At 45.6% G+C, this 18,687-nt stretch overlaps 2 protein-coding genes across 7 annotated transcripts in view; both read right to left on the reverse strand.

Annotated features, from left to right (window-relative positions):
* Positions 1-2,521, reverse strand: part of casp7 (caspase 7, apoptosis-related cysteine peptidase) — a 54,080-nt gene extending 51,559 nt beyond the window's left edge. Inside the window, exon 1 of one of the 3 annotated variants that reach the window (XM_041209907.1) lies at positions 2,375-2,521. The gene's annotated coding sequence lies outside the window, so the exon portion shown is untranslated. Of the gene's footprint in view, positions 1-2,052; positions 2,352-2,374 lie in introns of those variants that run through there. The other 2 variants (XM_041209905.1, XM_041209906.1) reach the window with 2 other exon arrangements.
* Positions 2,522-10,514: 7,993 nt separating this feature from the next.
* LOC121289922 (skin secretory protein xP2-like) lies at positions 10,515-18,304 on the reverse strand. Of its 4 annotated transcripts, none has more exons than XM_041209903.1 (5): positions 18,173-18,304; positions 14,494-14,757; positions 12,863-14,370; positions 11,951-12,098; positions 10,515-10,950 (listed from the first exon to the last, which is right to left on the reverse strand). In XM_041209903.1, exons 1-4 carry the CDS (start codon positions 18,225-18,227, stop codon positions 11,973-11,975), a joined length of 1,953 nt encoding a protein of 650 aa, XP_041065837.1. In that variant the 5' UTR covers positions 18,228-18,304; the 3' UTR covers positions 10,515-10,950; positions 11,951-11,972. The 4 variants fall into 4 exon arrangements, with proteins under 4 accessions (XP_041065837.1, XP_041065836.1, XP_041065838.1 ...); XM_041209902.1 differs by having other exon boundaries at positions 12,863-13,836; positions 13,870-14,757; XM_041209904.1 differs by having other exon boundaries at positions 12,863-13,138; positions 13,271-14,757.
* Positions 18,305-18,687: the final 383 nt, after the last annotated feature.

The following is an 18,687-nucleotide window of genomic DNA, read 5'->3' on the forward strand; positions in this document are numbered from 1 at the left end:
ACATGGACAATTGAGCTGAACTCCTGAGGTGAGAGTGACTGCCCTTAACATCAAGGTAGCATTTGATCAAGTGTGGCATCAAGGAGCCCTAGCAAAACTGGAGTCAATGGCAATCAGGGGGAAGACTCTCCACTGGTTGGAGTCATACCTAGCACAAAGGAAGATGGTTGTGGTTGTTGGAGGTCAGTCATCTCAGCTCCAGGATCTCATTGCAGGAGTTCCTTAGGGTAGTGTGCTTGGCCCAACCATCTTCAGCTGCTTCATCAATGACCTTCCTTCCATCATAAGGTCAAAAGTGGGGATGTTCGCTGATGATTACACAATGTTCAGCACCATTCGCAATTCACCAGAGACTGAAGCAGTCCATGTCCAAATGCAGCAAGTCCTGGACAATATCCAGGCAAGTAACATTTGTACTATCTCCATCAAGCGAGAATCTAACCACCGCCCTTTGATGTTCAATGGCATTACCATCACTGAATCCCCCACAATCAACATCCTGGAGGTTACCATTAACTAGAAACTGAACTGGACTAGCCATATAAACACTGTGCCTACAAGAGCAGGTCAGAGGCGAGGAATCGTGCAGCGCGTAACTCACCTCCTGACTCCCCAAAACCTGTCTACCATCTATAAGACACAAGTCAAGAATGTGATGGAATACTCCCCACTGGCCTGGATGAGTGCAGCTCCTACAACACTGAAGAAGCTAGACACCATCCAACACAAAGCAGTCCACTTGATTGGCACCACATCCACAAATATTCACTCCCTCCACCACCGATGCACAGTTGCAGCAGTGTGTACCATCTACAAGATGCAATGCAGGAATTCACCAAGGCTCCTTAGACAGCACCTTCCAAACCCACGACCACTACCACCTAGAAGGATAAACGTAGCAGATAGATGGAAACACCACCACCTGGAAGATCCCTTCCAAGTCACCCACCATCCTGACTTGGAAATATATTACCATTCCTTCACTGTTGCTGGGTCAAAATCCTGGAACTCTCTTCCTAACAGCACTGTGGGTGTACCTACACCACATGGACTGCAGCGGTTCAAGTAGGCAAGTTACCGCCACCTTCTCAAGGGCAACTAGGGATGGACAATAAATGCTGGCCCAGCCAGCCAAGCCCACATCCCGTAATGAATGAAAAAAAAAATGACACTAAACAGGAAAAGATAAATCAAAAAAAATGTGCAAACCAGATTGAGAGAGTAGAGCAAAGGGGACACAGCAAACTAATAAAAAGAAAAGTTAATAAATCCAATCAATATCAGGAAGTTCTAAAATAATGTTCAAGACTTGAGATCTGAATATGTCCAAATCCTGTGCTATGCCACACCGTACCTATATACTGTGACAGAAGGGCTCACCCATATGCTACATTTCAGAGCAATTACTTACAATAAGATGGGGCATACTTGGGGCATATTTAGGAACAGGAACTGAGCAATGCCAATGCTGAGCTTTTTAACAAGCAGAACATAACCATCAGTACTTAAAACAGGGAACAATTATTTCCATTAATATTTAGCTTAATCTACACAGATTGGCATATTGTTGTGGAACTAGCACAACTAGGAGTTGTGGCATCCTGTGGTTGAACAAAGATGGATGTATCACTTATCCTCACTTAGATAAATCCCCTCTCTCATTTTATCAGCCTCAAGCAGTTGTTAAAGAAAAGATGTACAGAAAACACTTAACCTTAGCATCTGAAAGCATTTCAGAAATCTTGGTAGTTTTAATTTCTGCAGCTTTTTCAACTTTCAATGCAGATGACACATGATCATTTTTTTTTATCTGTAATATTTTACTTGCAAAAGCTTCCCAAATGTTTATGTGGTAGTATCCTCCCTTTGAAACAGCGATTTCGTAGGTCACCACATCAAACCGAAAATGACTGCGTAAGTTTCGATTTCGAATCTGCTAGACGGACTCATACAATTCTCATCTAAAAAAGTGTATTTTTTTCTTTAAAACAAACCTTACAATGCCAAGATCGAGTTCAACACAATGAGAAAAGAGAAAACTTTTACCAGTACCTTCGGCCTGAACGATTAGAAGCGGAAGAGACGAACAACAGGAAGAAACTTTCTGAAATTAACACAAATTGTATTCGACGCCGAGAGCTGAGGAAATGATTGGTCCTGAAGCTGAAGGGTACAAGTGCCCAGTTCCACCCCCTGCACTCACTTCAGTAAAATTGTAGGATTGAGCTCTGGGTAACATGTGTACATATTTTAAATTGTTGGCAAAACAAAAAAGGCGCACGATCAGGATCGGCTCCAATTCTAGCATTTAGTGGCGGAATCCCGAATCTCGCACATTTGACGGACACTTTTGCTCAGAGTTCTAATCACCCACCCTACATTTCCTGTGCAGGACGCAAGGGATACACTTTGATCCCTCGGCTCACAGTCCGATGACGCGGCGGAATTTCGAATAAATTCGGAACAGTCTCCTTTCGGAAAGTCCAGCTTCCTTTTCCAAATGAACAAAGGAAATGAAAGGGACGCCCTAGGAAGATGGCGCATTCGGTGCTGCAATCCATATAGGGCGCAGGTTTGATGAGGTCTACACATTCACTGAAAATCGGCCTTTGGTTCCTCTTCAGACTTTTTGAAAGGAGATACACATCTCATCTACAGCAGGATATTAATTAGAAAGCTGCACATATTTCATATAAAGTGTGATAATTATACAATTAGTACAGCATTAATATATAGTACCTTTGACAATCTTCATGAGCTGCTTTATAGCAGCCTAATCAGACAAAAAATGACTCCCAGCTAATGAAATATGTTAGGGGAGATGATCAAAAGCTTGCTCTTGAGGTAGGTTTTAAATTTAAAAGAGCGAATTGGAGTATGGAGCCTGGATGACAAAAGCCAGAGCTTCCAATGGTGGAGCTAAGATGCATCAGAGACTGGTCTAGGAGTGTTGTAGGGCTGAAGGAGATTAGAGAATGTGAGGTTATATATTTGACCTCACCCTCACCAGCCTGCCTGCCTGCCTCAGATGCATCTGTCCATGACAGAAAAGATTGGAGTGACCACCACGTAGTTCTTGTGGAGATGAAGTCCCGTCTTCACATTGAGGAAACCCTCCATCGTGTTGTGTGGCACTACCACCGTGCTAAATGGGATAGGTTTGGAACAGACCTAGCAACTCAAGACTGGGCAACCATGAGGTGGTGTGGACGATCAGCAGCAGCAGAATTGTACTCGAACACAATCTGTAACCTCATGGCCCAGCATATGCTCCACTCTAACATTACCATCAAGCCGGGGATATCAACCCTGGATCAATGAAGAGTGCAGGAGGACATGCCAGGAGTAGCACTAGACATACCTAAAAATGAAAACTACTTGCATGCCCAACTGCATAAGCAGCAAGTGATAGAGTTACATGCTTCCATAACCAATGGATCAGATCTAAGCTCTGTGGTCCTGTCACATTGAGTCATGAATGGTAGTGGACAACTAAATAACTCACTGGAGGAGGAGGTTCCACAAATATCACCATCCTCAATGAGAGGAGCCCAGCACATCAGTGCAAAAGATAAGGCTGAAGCATTCACAACAATCTTCAGCCAGAAGTGTTGAGAGGATCATCCATCTTGGCCTCCTCTGGAATACCCTAGCATCACAGATGCCTGTCTTCAGCCAATTCGATTCACTCGTGTGATATCAAGAAACAGCTAAAGGTACTGGATACTGCAAAGGCTATGGGCCCTGACAACATTCCAGCAATAGTACTGAAGACTTGTGCTCCAGAACTTGCTGCAGCCCTAGCCAAGCTGTTCCAGTACAGCTACAACACTGGCATTACCCAGCAATGTGGAAAATTGCCCAGTTGTGTCCTCTACACAATAAGCAGGACAAATCCAACTTGGCCAATTACTGCCTCATCAGTCAACTCTCCACCATCAGTAAAGTAATGGAAGGGGTCATCAACAGTGCTATCAACCGGCACGTCCTTAGCAATAACCTGCTCACTGACACGTAGTTTGGGTTCTGCCAGGGCCACTCAACTCCTGACCTCTTTACAGCCTTGGCTGAAACATTGATAAAAGAACTGAACTCCAGAGGTGAGGTAAGAGTTGACATCAAGGCAGTATTTGACTGAGTGTGGCATCAAGGAGCCCTAGCAAAACTGGAGACAATGGGAATCATGCAGAAACTCTCTGCTGGTTGGCATCATACCTAGCACAAAGGAAGATGGTTGTGGTTCTTGGAGGTCAATCACCTCAGCTCCAGGACATCACTGCAGGAGTTCCTCAGGATAGTGCCCTGGCCCAACCATCTTCAGCTGCTTCATCAATGACCTTCCTTCCATCATGAGGTCAGAAGTGGGGATGTTCGCTGATGATTGCACAATGTTTAGCACCATTTGCGACTCCTCAGATACTGAAGCAGTCCATGTCCAAATGCAGCAAGATCTGGACAATACCCAGGCTTGGGCTGACAAGTAACGTTTGTGCCACACAAGTGCCAGGTAATGACCATCTCCAACTGGAGAGAATCTAACCATTGCCTCTTGACATTCAATGGCATTACCATCGCTGAATCCCCCATTATCAACATTCTGGGGGTTACCATTGACCAGAAACTGAACTGGACAGGCCATACAAATACTGTGGCTACAAGAGCAGGTCAGAGGCTATGAATCCTGTGGTGAGTAATTCACCTCCTGACTCCCTAAAGCCTGTCCTTCATCTATAAGGCACAGGTCAGGAGTATGGTGGAAAATTCTCCACTGGCCTGGATGAATGCAGCTTCAAAAACTCTCAAGATGTTTGACAGCATCCAGGCCAAAGCAGCCTGCTTGATTGGCATCACATCTGCAAACATTTACTCCCTCTACCACTCACACACAATAGCAGCAGATGCTCTGCAGGAAGTCACCAAGCCTCCTTAGCACCTTTCAAACCCATGACCGCTACGACCTAGAGGGACAAGGGCAGCAGATACATGGGAACACCAATGGCTGGAAGTTACCCTCCAAACCACTCACCATCCTGAATTGGAAATATATAACAATTCCTTCACTGTCACTGGGTCAAAATCCTGGAACTCGCTCCCTAACAGCACTATGGGTGTACTTACACTACATGGATGCAGCATTTCAAGAAGGCAGCTCACCACCACCTTTCTGAGGGCAGTTAGGGAGGGACAATAAATGCTGGCTTAGCCGGCAAACCCACCTCCCATCATTGAATAAAAAACACAATCTATGGTCAATGACCAGCAAGAAAAAATAAACCATAAATTATGGAGGTCAGCTGTTTCAGCATTCCTCATCATATCACAAGCACCCTGCTGGATGGTAGGACATCACTAACTTTGTAAAGGACTTGGGGAAGAGCAGAGATAGCAGGGGAGATACATTCATGCGTGGAGGAGATATCTGATCATGATAGGTTAGCTTGTGGGGGCCAGCGGTGAGAAAGCACTCCTGCTCCCCAAGGTCCACAAGCAGTGCTATAAAAAGCATTATAACACTGCATTTAGCCATGATTGCCTCCCTTCAGCTGCTGGGTTTCTCAGGCCCTTGGAAAGTATTGGAAGTTGATTCGTTTGTAGTGGGTTGGATTCAGATTTGAGATTAAGAATTTATCCCTCCACATCGTGGCCCATTCTGGGTGGGGGTTTTGGGGTGGGAGGGTGGTGTGGGATTTATAATTCTCCTCCAAACCCATCTTCCCCAATGTAATTAGGTTCAGAGAAAAGGAAAACAAGTCAAGCCTCCCTGTCCACAGATAAACTCTCAGACTGCAGCAAAACCAACACAAAATATTTGAAAACTCTATCCCCCACCTCACATAAAGCTGAAAATGAAAGTTCCTTTCCAGATGATTGCAGGAAGGACTCTGGCCAAAATGACACCCTCCTACAAATTCTGGTCATGGCCCCAATTTCATTTACTCTTCTATAGCAGCCAGCTAATTTTACGAGAGCATATATATATATTCTTCTGGTTTATTGTCAAGTAGGTTTATAGGTGAGTGTAGATGGTTCTGTCTGTGTGATTTAATTACATTTGGAATCAAGTAGACTGCAAGCTTGAAATTATCAAAAGAAGCTAGGTGTAGAAAAGTACGTGAAGTGCTAATGAGTAAACATGGATGGGGTCTTAGCATATAAGGTGTGAAGGAAATTTGTATTTTTAGATACGTGATGGAGTTGCTTGAATTTCAAAGGGATGTTAGGATGTTTACCATTAGCCAGATAAGCAAGGCTAAGCAATGTATTTATTTTTCCCAAAGGTTATTGACAATATTGGCAACATGAAAGATTTTTACATTATGGGAAAGGTGAAGTTCCAAAGACATATGGAACAATGGAATTTACATATTAAAGAGAGAGAAAAATACATAAAGGAGAATGAAAGGATATGCTGGGGGACCATGTAAGATCTAACAGGAGTGTGTGAAACAGCCTTCAGGAAGCTTCCAGCCATTTGTGCATAAGTCTGCTGTGTCCAGTATCTAAAGTTGGAGACAAGCTTTTGGAATTCCACTGTCAAGCACTTACTGTAGTAACTTGCTGGCTTATTTTCTTAAATTTAAAATCTATTTTGGACTTAAAGAGGGTGTGTAATTTCAAGTCTGGTTAATTAGGGATTTTAGGATTTGTTATAGTATTAAGTAATTGTAATCTTATGTATGTGCTTGAAATATGTTCTTTTGTTCATGAATATTTTTATTGAATTTTTAAAACCTCTAAACGTCATAGTGGACTTGTTACTTCTGAATTCAATGCACACATCTTCTCGTAATAAATACAAATTACAAAACCGTTGTGACAGCGTGGCCAAGTTTCCCGTGAGGATTTGGTCTGCCTGGCGCACATCACGTGTCATGTCATAACACCCACTAAAGAACACAATCCACTCCAACACAAGCAAGCAGGCTAGCATTGAGTGAGCTAAATGCCACACCACCTGATATCACATGCACCATATCCCATTCAGAAAGTGATATTCAACATGCATTTGACTTTAGAGATAGCTCACAGTATGGTACTGATAAAGACTTATTTCTCTATCCTTCCAGTAATGTTACCTAGCTGCTGTTCATGACCTTAACTAATGGGGTAACTTGTAAATAGGGTAGGCCTGATGAATGGTCACTGACCAGAAAGCTTTCACCACAAATCAGAATAGCACAGCACAGCATGTGGTCCTGTCATTCTGGTCTCTGCCAGCTTTTTTCCTATTCCCTGCAATGCTTTCTCCTTCAAGTATTTATTCAATTCCCATTTGAGAGCTCCTAATAAATCTGTATCCATCACCCCATTAGGCAGTGCATTCCAAATGCTAACCACTTACTGCATAGAAATGCTTTTCCTCCCATCTTGTTTTTTTGCCAACTACCTTAAATCTATGGCTTCAAGAACTGCCCTCATCCATTGAGGCAAGCAGCATGCAAACTTCATCCTCATTTAAACGACTGTGAAACGTGCTAAATATTATTAGCATTAATTCTCCCTGCCCCTATCTCTGTGCAAGATTTGCAGTATTTTGCTTTCCTTTTAATAAGTAGGGCCATTTCTTACATTCACTCAGACCTAACTGGTTGAAGGTTGTTTTTGTGACTGGAAGCCTGTGCCCAGTGGTGTACCGCACTGTTTGGTGCTGGTCCCTTGCTGTTTGTAATGCACATTAATGATTAGACATGAATGTAGGAGGTATAATCAGTAAGTTCGCAGATGACACAAAAATTGGTGGCGTGGTAAATAGTACAGAGAAAAGCCTTAGACTACAGGGTGATATAGATAGGCTGGTCAGATGGGCAGAACATTGGCAAGTGAATTTAATCCTGAAAAATGTGAGGTGTTGCATTTTGGGAGGACTAACTAGGCAAGGGAGTACACGATGAATGTCCTAGGAAGTACAGAGGATCAGAGGGACCTTGGTGTGCATGTCCATAGATCCTTGAAGGCAGCAGGACAGGTAGATAAGATGGTTAAGAAGGCATATGGGATACCTGCTTTTATTAGCCGAGGCAGGGAATACAAGAGCAGGAAGGCTATAATGGTTCTGTATAAAGCGTTAGGCCACATCTGGAGTACTGTGTACAGTTGCCACACTATAGGAAGGATGTGATTGCATTGGAGTGGGTGCAGAGGAGATTCACCAGGATGTTGCCTGGGCTGAAGCATTTCAGCTATGAGACTAGATAGGCTGAGGTTGTTTTTCTTAGATAGAGAAGGCCGAGAAGGGACCTGATTGAGGTGTACAAAATTATGAGAGGCATAGATAAGAAGAAACTTTTCCCCTTAGTTGAAGGGACAATAACCAGGGGGCATAGATTCAAGGTAAGGGGCAGGAGGTTTAGAGGGGATTTGAGGAAACATTTTTTCACCCAGAGGATGGAGGGTATCTGGAACTCACTGCCTGAAAGGGTGGTAGAGGCAGGAACCTTCACAACAATTAAGGTGTACTTAGATGAACACTTGAAACACCATAGTATACAAGACTATGGGCCAAGTGCTGGAAAATGGGATTAGAGTAGATAGGGGCTTGGTGACCAGCATGGAAACTGCAGGCCACAGGGCCTCTTTCCATGCTGTAAGATGCTATGACTCTAAGAGCAAGAACAAATTGATTTAAGTAAGCCTCGTACTCATCCCAACACACAGTCATGTGAAGGAACCTGGATGTAGCAATCTATTATGCTTAATCATTGTAAATTCAAAGTGTACATTGGCTTTTTATTTTATGGGATGTGTGCATTGCTAGCTAGGTCAGCATTTATTGCCTTTCCATACTTGTCCACAAAAAGCTGGACAAATCCAAACCAATCAATTACCACCCCTTCAGTCTACTCTCAATCATCAGCAAAGTGGTAGAAGGTGCTATCAAGCTACACTTATGCAGTAATAACTTGCTCACTGACACTTAGTTTGGGTTGCACCAGGACCACTCAGCTCCTGATCTGATTACAGCCTTGGTCTAAATATGGATAAAAGAGCTTGACTCAAGAGATGAGGGAAAACGTTTTCACCCAGACGGTGGTGGGCACCTGGAGTTCACTGCCTAAATTGCTGGTCGAGGCTGAAGCGCTCAACTCACTTAAAAAGGTACTTGGATCTGCATCTTAAGTGCTGTAACCTGCAAGGCTACGGACCAGGTACTGGGAAGTGGGATTAAAAGTGAGCAACTAGTTTCTTTTTTTTTGGCTGACACAGACACAATGGGCTGAAAGGCCTCTTTCTGCACTGTAACCTTTCTATGGTTCCATCAAATCAAGGCAGCATTCGACCGAGTGTGGCATCAAGGAGTCCTAGCAAAACTGGAGTCAATGAGAATCAGGGGATGGGGGTGAACTCTTCACTGGTTAGAGTTATACCTAGCACAAAGGAAGATGGTTGTGCTCAATGGAGGCCAATTATCTCACTCCCAGGACATCACTGAAGGAGTTCCTCAGGGTTGTGTCCTAAGCCCAACCATCTTCAGCTACTTCACCAATGACTTTCATAGTGTCAGAAGAGGGGATGTTCATTGATTGCACAATGTTCAGCACCATGCACAACTCCTCAGATGCTGAAGCAGTCCACGTTCTTATGCAGCAACATTCATTCCAGGGCTGTTAAGTTGCAAGTAACATTTGTGCCACACAAGTGCCAGGCAATGACCATCTCCAACAAGAGAGAATCTAACCATCACCCCTTGACATTCAATAGTGTTACCAATGCTGAATCCCCACTATTAACATGCTGGGAATTACGATTGACCAGAAACTGAACTGGACTAGCTATATAAATACTGTGGCTACAAGAGCAGGTCAGAGGCTGGGAATTCTGCAGCGAGTAACTCACTTCCTGACTCCCCAAAGCCTGTCCACCATTTACAAAGCACAAGTCAGGAATGTGATGGAACACTCCACTTACCTGGGGGAGTACAGCTCCAATAACACAAGAAGCTTGACACCATCCAGGACAAAGCAGCCCACTTGATTGGCACCACATCCACCACTTTAAACATTCACTCTCTCTATCATTGATGCACGGTGGCAGCAGTGTGTACCAGCTACAAGATGCCCTGCAGGAACTCACCAAGGCCCCTTTGGCAGCACTTTCCAAACCAGCAATATCTACCACCTAGAAGGACAATTGGAGCATACACATGGGAACACCACCAACTGCAAATTCCCCTCCAAATCACACACCAGCCTCACTCGGAACCATATTGCTGTTCCCAGATCAAAATCCTGTAACTCCCTCCCTAACAGCACTGTGGGTGTACCTACACCAGATAGGCTACTGAAGTTCAAGGTAGCAGCTCATACCACCTTTTCAAGGGCAATTAGAGATGGGCTTCATAAAATATGAATATATGCAAAATTGGAAAACAATGTTTTTACTTATGGATAGATCAGGTTCTTGAAAATTTTAGACAGCTAAAATCAGTAGACATTCACATTTGCATTTGTACAACTTATTACTGAATGATACTATGGCCTTGACCCAATGCCCATCAGACAATAGAAAACTCATAGTTTGGACATCAAGCTTATTTTAATTATTCTAAAAAAATACATTGTCTGCAAATAGAACTGAATTATCTTAAAGAACCACTCAATTTTATAAATGCATGTACTAAATAGATCAACTCTGCATACAAACTACAACTCAACTAAAATTTTACAATACATTTGAGGCAGTTTTGTGCAAGGAGATTCTGAAGTAAAATAAATGATTTTTTAAAGTAAAGGATAAAGAGTAACTTCTGTTCTTGGACAGTGTTAACATGGACTTCTACTATCTGGTGTACTAGTAAGCAAAGCTGCAAGTGGTCTGAAACCTTCCAAGAGGGGATCTCCTTCCCATTTTGGCTTGTGGGAAAGATTTATTTTTACAGCTTCAGCTACTTTTTCACATTTGAGTTTTTCAAGCGTTTGTCGCTCCAGAGCTTTTTGATTATATGCTGTAAACCTTAAAGAAAAGAACACATTTCAAAAGATTAGATTAATTCTACTCCATTTTATTGTTGCCTTCACAATTGACATACTTATTTTGAACTTCTCGCTAGGAGAACCCTGTTTAAATATAAAAGCCTTTCAGGCCAGCTGCCTCAGAATCCTGACCAGCTCACTTTGGAATGTAAACACCCAGTGCAAAAATGGCTAAAAACAGTCACCCTTTGTGTATGGGCTACACCAACATTACTCACTTCAGCCATTAGAAGTGGTCTCATCCCACCTCTTAAAAAGCAGATGATGTGGTTAAGAGGCATGCAAGTGAAGGGAAGCCATGTGTAAAAGATGTGCTAGCTATTCTTGTTAAGCAATTTGATAAGACTGAAAGTATTTCAGTGAGGCAGTAGTTTCTCTTTCCACTCAAATCTCAGTTAGAAGGGAGATGAAATGAGATTCAGGAACAAAAGCTGCCATTTCATTGATCCAATCGTTAGTGATAAAGTTCACTTAACTTCAGCAAGTGTCACCTATAACTACCAAAGGAGCTATTGCCGTATTGTCACACTGAAGATAGTTTGAAGTGCACCCTGGCACTAACTTAATCTCCAGTGTTGGGTGAACAGTTACAAATAAAAACCATGAATAGGATTTCAAAAGACACATCAAAACTGCAGCAAAACTGCTAACGAGATTTGTTTAGGTTCCTTTGGTCAGGAAAAGGTAAACATGCTTAGAGTACAAACATTTGTTTTTACTGCTTCCTTAAGACCAAGGAGAATAAGTTTCAGGGCGAAAACAAATCACAGGGCATAAGCAACGCCAGACAAGCAGTAAACTTTCTATAAATGCTCCAGTACAGAAATGCAAAATGAACTAGGACCAAGGGCCCAACTTGGGTTTTGAATAAAGCCAATTATTATCAATATACCCATTGAGTATATTAGATGCTAGCCATGAGGTATAAATAATTTTCAAAGCCATTTTTTTGGGAAGACAAACATTTCAAAAACAAATACCTCATTAAAAAAAAACTTTGTCTTAATCAAGGTTTCTCTTTTTCAGACTGATGATTATTTCACTTAAATTCTGATCAAGCCGCTGATATTCAGATACATTTGGACGTCTAGTTCTTCTGGACCCATTTTTCTGACACAGGACAGTGATCTGGAATGAATCAGATACATGGTATAGATAGTTCTGTTTAAAACTCAGTCTGTGACCATTACTAAATGAAATAACCTGTCTACATGACACAATGCAACTTAAAAGATTTAACTTTTTAGATCTGAAAGCTGAGTTTCGAACAATCAAGAGTAATTTTAACATATCACCATGTGGACACTGGTTTTCACCCCATTGGACTTCAATGGATTCAAAACAGATGGGGTGTAAACCAGTATTGCACTTGATGGTTGGTTTCCTGATGGGCCGATTAAATGACTCTGCCCCCACCCATGTGACATTTGGCATTTGAAGTATGGGCAAGTGGAGACCATCTCCCCGCCCATGACCATTAAAACATTTATTTCCAAAGTTTTAATTTCTGCCAGCAGTTTTATTTTATAATTAACAACTCACCAGGCCAACTGTAGGCACTGCTTGGACCATACACACTAAATTTTATTGTACAAAGACTTGATAGAAAGTTTGACCCTTCACTCTACAATATATAAGCAGTGGAATTGTGGCTTTCAAAATGAGCATGACTAGGCATTAAGTTGCATGCCGTGTTTTGGAGAGTTCACACTTGCACCATTTGATTCCAATTTTTTTTAAAATATACATGTGCAATTTTTCTTCCTCTCAAAAATGCATTATGTGCACAAGAATCACCAGAAAACCTTGACCTAGTATACTGATTATATACTTCCATTTATACTAAAATTATTGTAGTTAGTACAGAAAAATCAAATAGATGACAAGCTTACCTTATTTTTGCTGTAGTAGAGGATATACACCACTGCGAGAAGCAATGAGCCAGTTAGTAGATAAATTATGAAGTGATGTTCAAAGACTTCTCCTGATTGTACAGTTCGCGCCTCGCCTGCTGGGGAGGCCGCACCTCCCGGCGCCTCGCCTGCTGGGGAGGCCGCACCTCCCGGCGCCTCGCCTGCTGGGGAGGCCGCACCTCCCGGCGCCTCGCCTTCTGGGGAGGCCGCACCTCCCGGCACCTCGCCTGCTGGGGAGGCCGCACCTCCCGGCGCCTCGCCTGCTGGGGAGGCCGGCGCACCCGGCGCCTCGCCTGCTGGGGAGATTGCACCTCCCTGCGCCTCGCCTGCTGGGGAGGCCGGCGCTCCCGGCGCCTCGCCTGCTGAGGAGTCCGGCGCTCCCGGCACCTCGCCTGCTGGGGAGGCCGCACCTCCCGGCGCCTCGCCTGCTGGGGAGGCCGCACCTCCCGGCGCCTCGCCTGCTGGGGAGGCCGGCGCTCCCGGCGCCTCGCCTGCTGGGGAGGCCGCACCTCCCGGCGCCTCGCTTGCTGGGGAGGCCGCACCTCCCGGCGCCTCGCCTGCTGGGGAGGCCGCACCTCCCGGTGCCTTGCCTGCTGGGGAGGCCGGCGCCTCGCCTGCTGGGGAGGCCGCACCTCCCGGCGCCTTGCCTGCTGGGGAGGCCGGCGCTCCCGGCGCCTCGCCTGCTGGGGAGGCCGGCGCTCCCGGCGCCTCGCCTGCTGGGGAGGCCGCACCTCCCGGCGCCTCGCCTGCTGGGGAGGCCGCACCTCCCGGCGCCTCGCCTGCTGAGGAGGCTGCACGCCCCGGCGCCTCGCCTGCTGGGGAGGCCGGCGCTCCCGGCGCCTTGCCTGCTGGAGAGGCTGGCGCCTCACCTGCTGGGGAGGCCGCACCTCCCGGCGCCTCGCCTCCTGGGGAGGCCGGCGCTCCCGGCGCCTCGCCTGCTGAGGAGTCCGCACCTCCCGGCGCCTCGCCTGCTGGGGAGGCCGCACCTCCCGGCGCCTCGCCTGCTGGGGAGGCCGCACCTCCCGGCGCCTCGCCTGCTGGGGAGGCCGCACCTCCCGGCGCCTCGCCTGCTGGGGAGGCCGCACCTCCCGGCGCCACGCCTGCTGGGGAGGCTGCACCCCCCGGCGCCTCGCCTGCTGGGGAGGCCGGCGCTCCCGGCGCCTTGCCTGCTAGAGAGGCCGGCGCCTCGCCTGCTGGGGAGGCCGCACCTCCCGACGCCTCGCCTCCTGGGGAGGCCGGCGCTCCCGGCGCCTCGCCTGCTGAGGAGTCCGGCGCTCCCGGCACCTCGCCTGCTGGAGAGGCCGCACTTCCCGGCGCCTCGCCTGCTGGGGAGGCTGCACCTCCCGGCGCCTCGCCTGCTGGGGAGGCCGGCGCCTTGCCTGCTGGGGAGGCCGGTGCTCCCGGCGCCTTGCCTGCTGGGGAGGCCGCACCTCCCAGCGCCTTGCCTGCTGGAGAGGCCGGCGCCTTGCCTGCTGGGGAGGCCGCACCTCCGGGCGCCTTGCCTGCTGGAGAGGCCGGCGCCTTGCCTGCTGGGGAGGCCGCACCTCCCGGCGCCTTGCCTGCTGGGGAGGCCGGCGCTCCCGGCGCCTCGCCTGCTGGGGAGGCCGCACCTCCCGGCGCCTTGCCTGCTGGGGAGGCCGGCGCTCCCGGCGCCTCGCCTGCTGGGGAGGCCGCACCTCCCGGCGCCTCGCCTGCTGGGGAGGCCGCACCTCCCGGCGCCTCGCCTGCTGGGGAGGCCGGCGCTCCCGGCGCCTCGCCTGCTGAGGAGTCCGGCGCTCCCGGCACCTCGCCTGCTGGGGCGGCTGGCGTCGCCATCGGTGTTCCAGGTACGTTGTCTGTTCCGATGGTCTGTGCTCCACAATTCAAGAAGCTTCCTATATTGCAAAAAGGTCGGGGGGGTGGGGGGGGGGAGAAAGAGCAAAAAAGAGGAGTGAATATATACATAATGTTTATAGAGATAGACTTTTTTACATTCCCAGCAAAATGTACCAATTATTGTAATGGTGACAAACACAGCAATTTACTTATTCCTGCTGAAATCCCCAAGGAAGCAAATGAGATTAGCGACTCAATATCTTAGTGATGCTATTTGAGGAATAAAAACTGGCTACAAAACCAAAAAGCTCTGAATTATGCTACTGTATTATAATATAGATGCATAAAATGATGTCTAACTGAAAATATCCAAAAGATTCGTAACCTTGTCTTTACTTTTACAAACCAATTATTGTCTCTTCAAAGGAAGAGCATGAAAACACTACTTTTATAGTTGCAGTTTCCCTACTGCCAAAGTAAGTTTGCAATATAAATACCCCAGGGTTAGAGCAAGAGAAGGCATGAAATCCTCCATAGAAAGTGGAGTGTCTCTATGTATTTTGACACCTTGTCAAACAGTAAACGTACAATAATGCTATTAGTGTCACTTGGTGTGCTACTTTGACTTGGCCACAAGCATGGGTTGGTGTACAGGCCAATAGTGCAACATTATTGGTCTGTAGAGATTTTCCCCAAACAGGATCCAAGTTAGAATGACAAGCCATAAAGTGAGACTGTGCTAACTATCCACATACAGCATTCACTGCATCAGTAATCTATCAGACAGTTTCTAAACATTAGAGGTAGAGGTAAAAAAAGAAATTAAACTCTCAGTTCCACCTTAAAGAACAGTAAAAAGAGACAGCTATCAGTGCATAGTCACTAGAATCCTCCTGCTTCCAATGTATTGGGACCCTTGCTAGCAACATGAGCGGTTGATGAGTGAAGGCCATGATCTTAACTTTGTAAAGAGGTTCCCTTTTTACACTGTTAGGAAGGCAGGAAGGTAAAATCGTAGAAATATTTAGAAAAGATTGACCTGATAAAGGCCAAGAAGGTTAAAAGCAATTGAATGAAGGAAGCCCAAGTTAGAAAGACCAAATAGCAAGTAGTGCATAAGTATTATATAGTATAGACTAGCTCTGCCCCGCAAAATAACTAAATAACTAACTAGATGGGAGCTGCAGCTATGACAGTAGTGTTTTCATGCTCTTCCTTTGAAGAGACAATAACTTAATAACTAAAATGTAACTGTATTAATGTTAGGACCAATTTTACTTAGGTACATCAATCAAACAAGATTTACTGATGCTACAAAACGATACCCTCATGTTCATAAGTATTGGACAAACTAAAGTACCTAGTGAAGGACTAGTTTAGATTTTCCTCATTGGGCACAACCCAGAAGTTAGACTTGAAAATGCACCCATTCCACTGATGTTAAGATAAAAGCAAAATACTGCGGATGCTGGAAATCTTTTTGAAGAAAGGTCATATGGACTTAAAACTTTAACTCTGTTTCTCTCTCCACTGTTGTGGCTAGACCTGCTGAGTGTTTCCAGCATTTTCTGTTTTTGTGCCACTGATGTTAAGGTTGACTCAAGTTTCCTGAGAATCTCATTAGAATACTCCCAAATGTGGGGATGGGTGCAAACTAGTATAAACAATAAGGCACCAAAGGAAGATTAAAGGCCTGGAACTTCCTAGCAGCAGTTCACTAATGCCCTTTGGGGAAGGGAATCTGCTGTCCTTAGCTGGTCTGGCCTACATGTGACTCCAGACCCACAGCAATGTGCTTGACTCTTAAATGCTCTCTGAACAGGGGCAGGAATATGCAATAAATGCTGGCCTAGCCAGTGATGCCCACATCCCATGAATGAATAATAATAATTTTAAAAATGATCCTTGTACTGCTGCTATTGAAAATTCCCAAACTGGACTCGACGCTGCTCTGCATTTCTGCTGAGGTCTTTTAAAAAGCCCAGTTTTCCCTGAAACGCACAGCGCAGTGTACCTCAGGAAACGGTGCTGAACATTTCCGCCTATGTACGGTACTAGTTGCCAATATGGCAAGTTTAAGGGTCCACTCTGAATATGAACAAAAAGGGGGTGTGGGGTGAGGGGAGCAGTGGATAGGGGATCAGAAGGAGTCAGTTCTGAAGTTACCCACGTGTTAGACAAGGATTTTTCTGTCTAACGTTGCCTGGGTAAGGATATCGAAACTGTCCAAAGTCTCGTCTCCAACTTTAACGCAAGTCAGAAACATTTGCCGGGTGTCCAGGGCGGCAGGGGAATTGCCCATCAGAAGTGGAAACTTTCCGCTTGTCAGGACTTGCACTGACACACACATCTTCAGTTGTGTATCTGATCTCCGCCGATCCCGAGCCCGGAAGAGTTGGCGCCAAGTAGAGGAACTAACGTTTCAGCTCCGTTAACTATCACCCATGCAAATCAGGAGCAGCACAAACACCCTATAATCAGGGAAGTTTTTCCATTTTTAACTGCTGTATTGCAGTGTGTTTAAAGAAAATTCATTCATGGAATGTGGGCTTAGTCAGCTGGGCCAGCGTTTATTACCCATCCTTAGTAGCCCTGTTCAGGTCTCAAGTGAGGATGACTTTAGGACGCTCAAAGATAGCAATGAATTACCAGAAAAATGATGGTTTTCTATAACACTTTAAGAAGCTGAATGTGAAGAGAGCCCCTGAACTATTGCATTCGGGAAACTCCTCTGCGAAACTTTGTCATTTAAGGGGAGGGATCATTTTTACGGTCAGAGGGATTGATAATGATCAAAAGGTTTTGGAGATTTTAAGTATTGCACTTAGGCACGAATTTCATTCTAGACCAAATCCCACCGCCCCCCCACCACCCATTTTTTAGGTTGCGCATTTGATCTGAGACTTTCCGTGTCCCTCAATACAAATACGCCGCAAGATTCAAGGCCCACGTCACAATAAAAAAAAACCCCTTCCCGCCTGAAACCAGGAAGACACTACCACGAAAACGAAGGCGAAATTAGTGTTGGTCACGTGGAGCTGGTTCCTCAACTCTCCAGACAACGTCCCACGTGCCCAAGACCGGGGTCGGCCCACAGTGAATTTGTTCACATTAACAGAAGTTCATACTTCACATCCAAAAAGTCCCAATATATTCCGCCCACTCACTACTTAAATTATTGCAATTTCTTTCGTCTCTCACTGAAAGGGAAAGGGCTTCATTTTGGCCACAGTGTAGACAAAACTTCCTACTTTGGGCATTTGAGTGAAGTCTTTACAATATCACACTGGAATCACGATTCCCAATAACTTTGAATAGCGCTAGGACTTTACGCTGGGACTCTCATCTAGACCGTTTCTTTCGTTCGGACAGGACTTGAATTTATACACCTGTCATTTTAAGAACTTTAACTTCCCACAGAAAGGGCGACAGCTCACCCCAACACCAACTCCAGTTTTACATGTAATGACTTACCATTTATGATGAGACACAATATAACAATTGCAAGGAAAGCGACCTTCAAAGCCATGTTGTTTTATTACGCCAGATCAGTTTAAATCTAAAGCACAATGCGGAAACCCGCACAGTTTATGCAATCGAATGAAACTAAAGTCTAGCACCGCCTTCTACATCCGTTTACAGAGCGCCTCTCTAAACACACATATATACACACACACTGAGCTGTCATCAATACCATTGGATAAAACTAGGTCGTTTCGCCTACGGCCAGATTTTCCTGTTTCAATTCTTAACTGGTAGTGACCTATTAACAATTACTTCATTGTTTGGCAGTCATGCGACCAAACGAAAATTCTTTGGGGTGGCGTTCTTTTTGGTTCATGGGATCTGAGCGTTGCTGGCAAGGCCAGTATTTATCGTTCATTTCCCAATTACCCTTGAGGTTGTGGTCGGTGAGCCACCTTCTTGAACAGTTGTAGTTACCCCCACAGCGCTACTACGGAGACAAAAACAGAAAATGTTGGAAAAAC

This window comes from Carcharodon carcharias, chromosome 17 (genome assembly GCF_017639515.1).
Source record: "Carcharodon carcharias isolate sCarCar2 chromosome 17, sCarCar2.pri, whole genome shotgun sequence".
Classification (NCBI taxonomy): Eukaryota; Metazoa; Chordata; class Chondrichthyes; order Lamniformes; family Lamnidae; genus Carcharodon; species Carcharodon carcharias.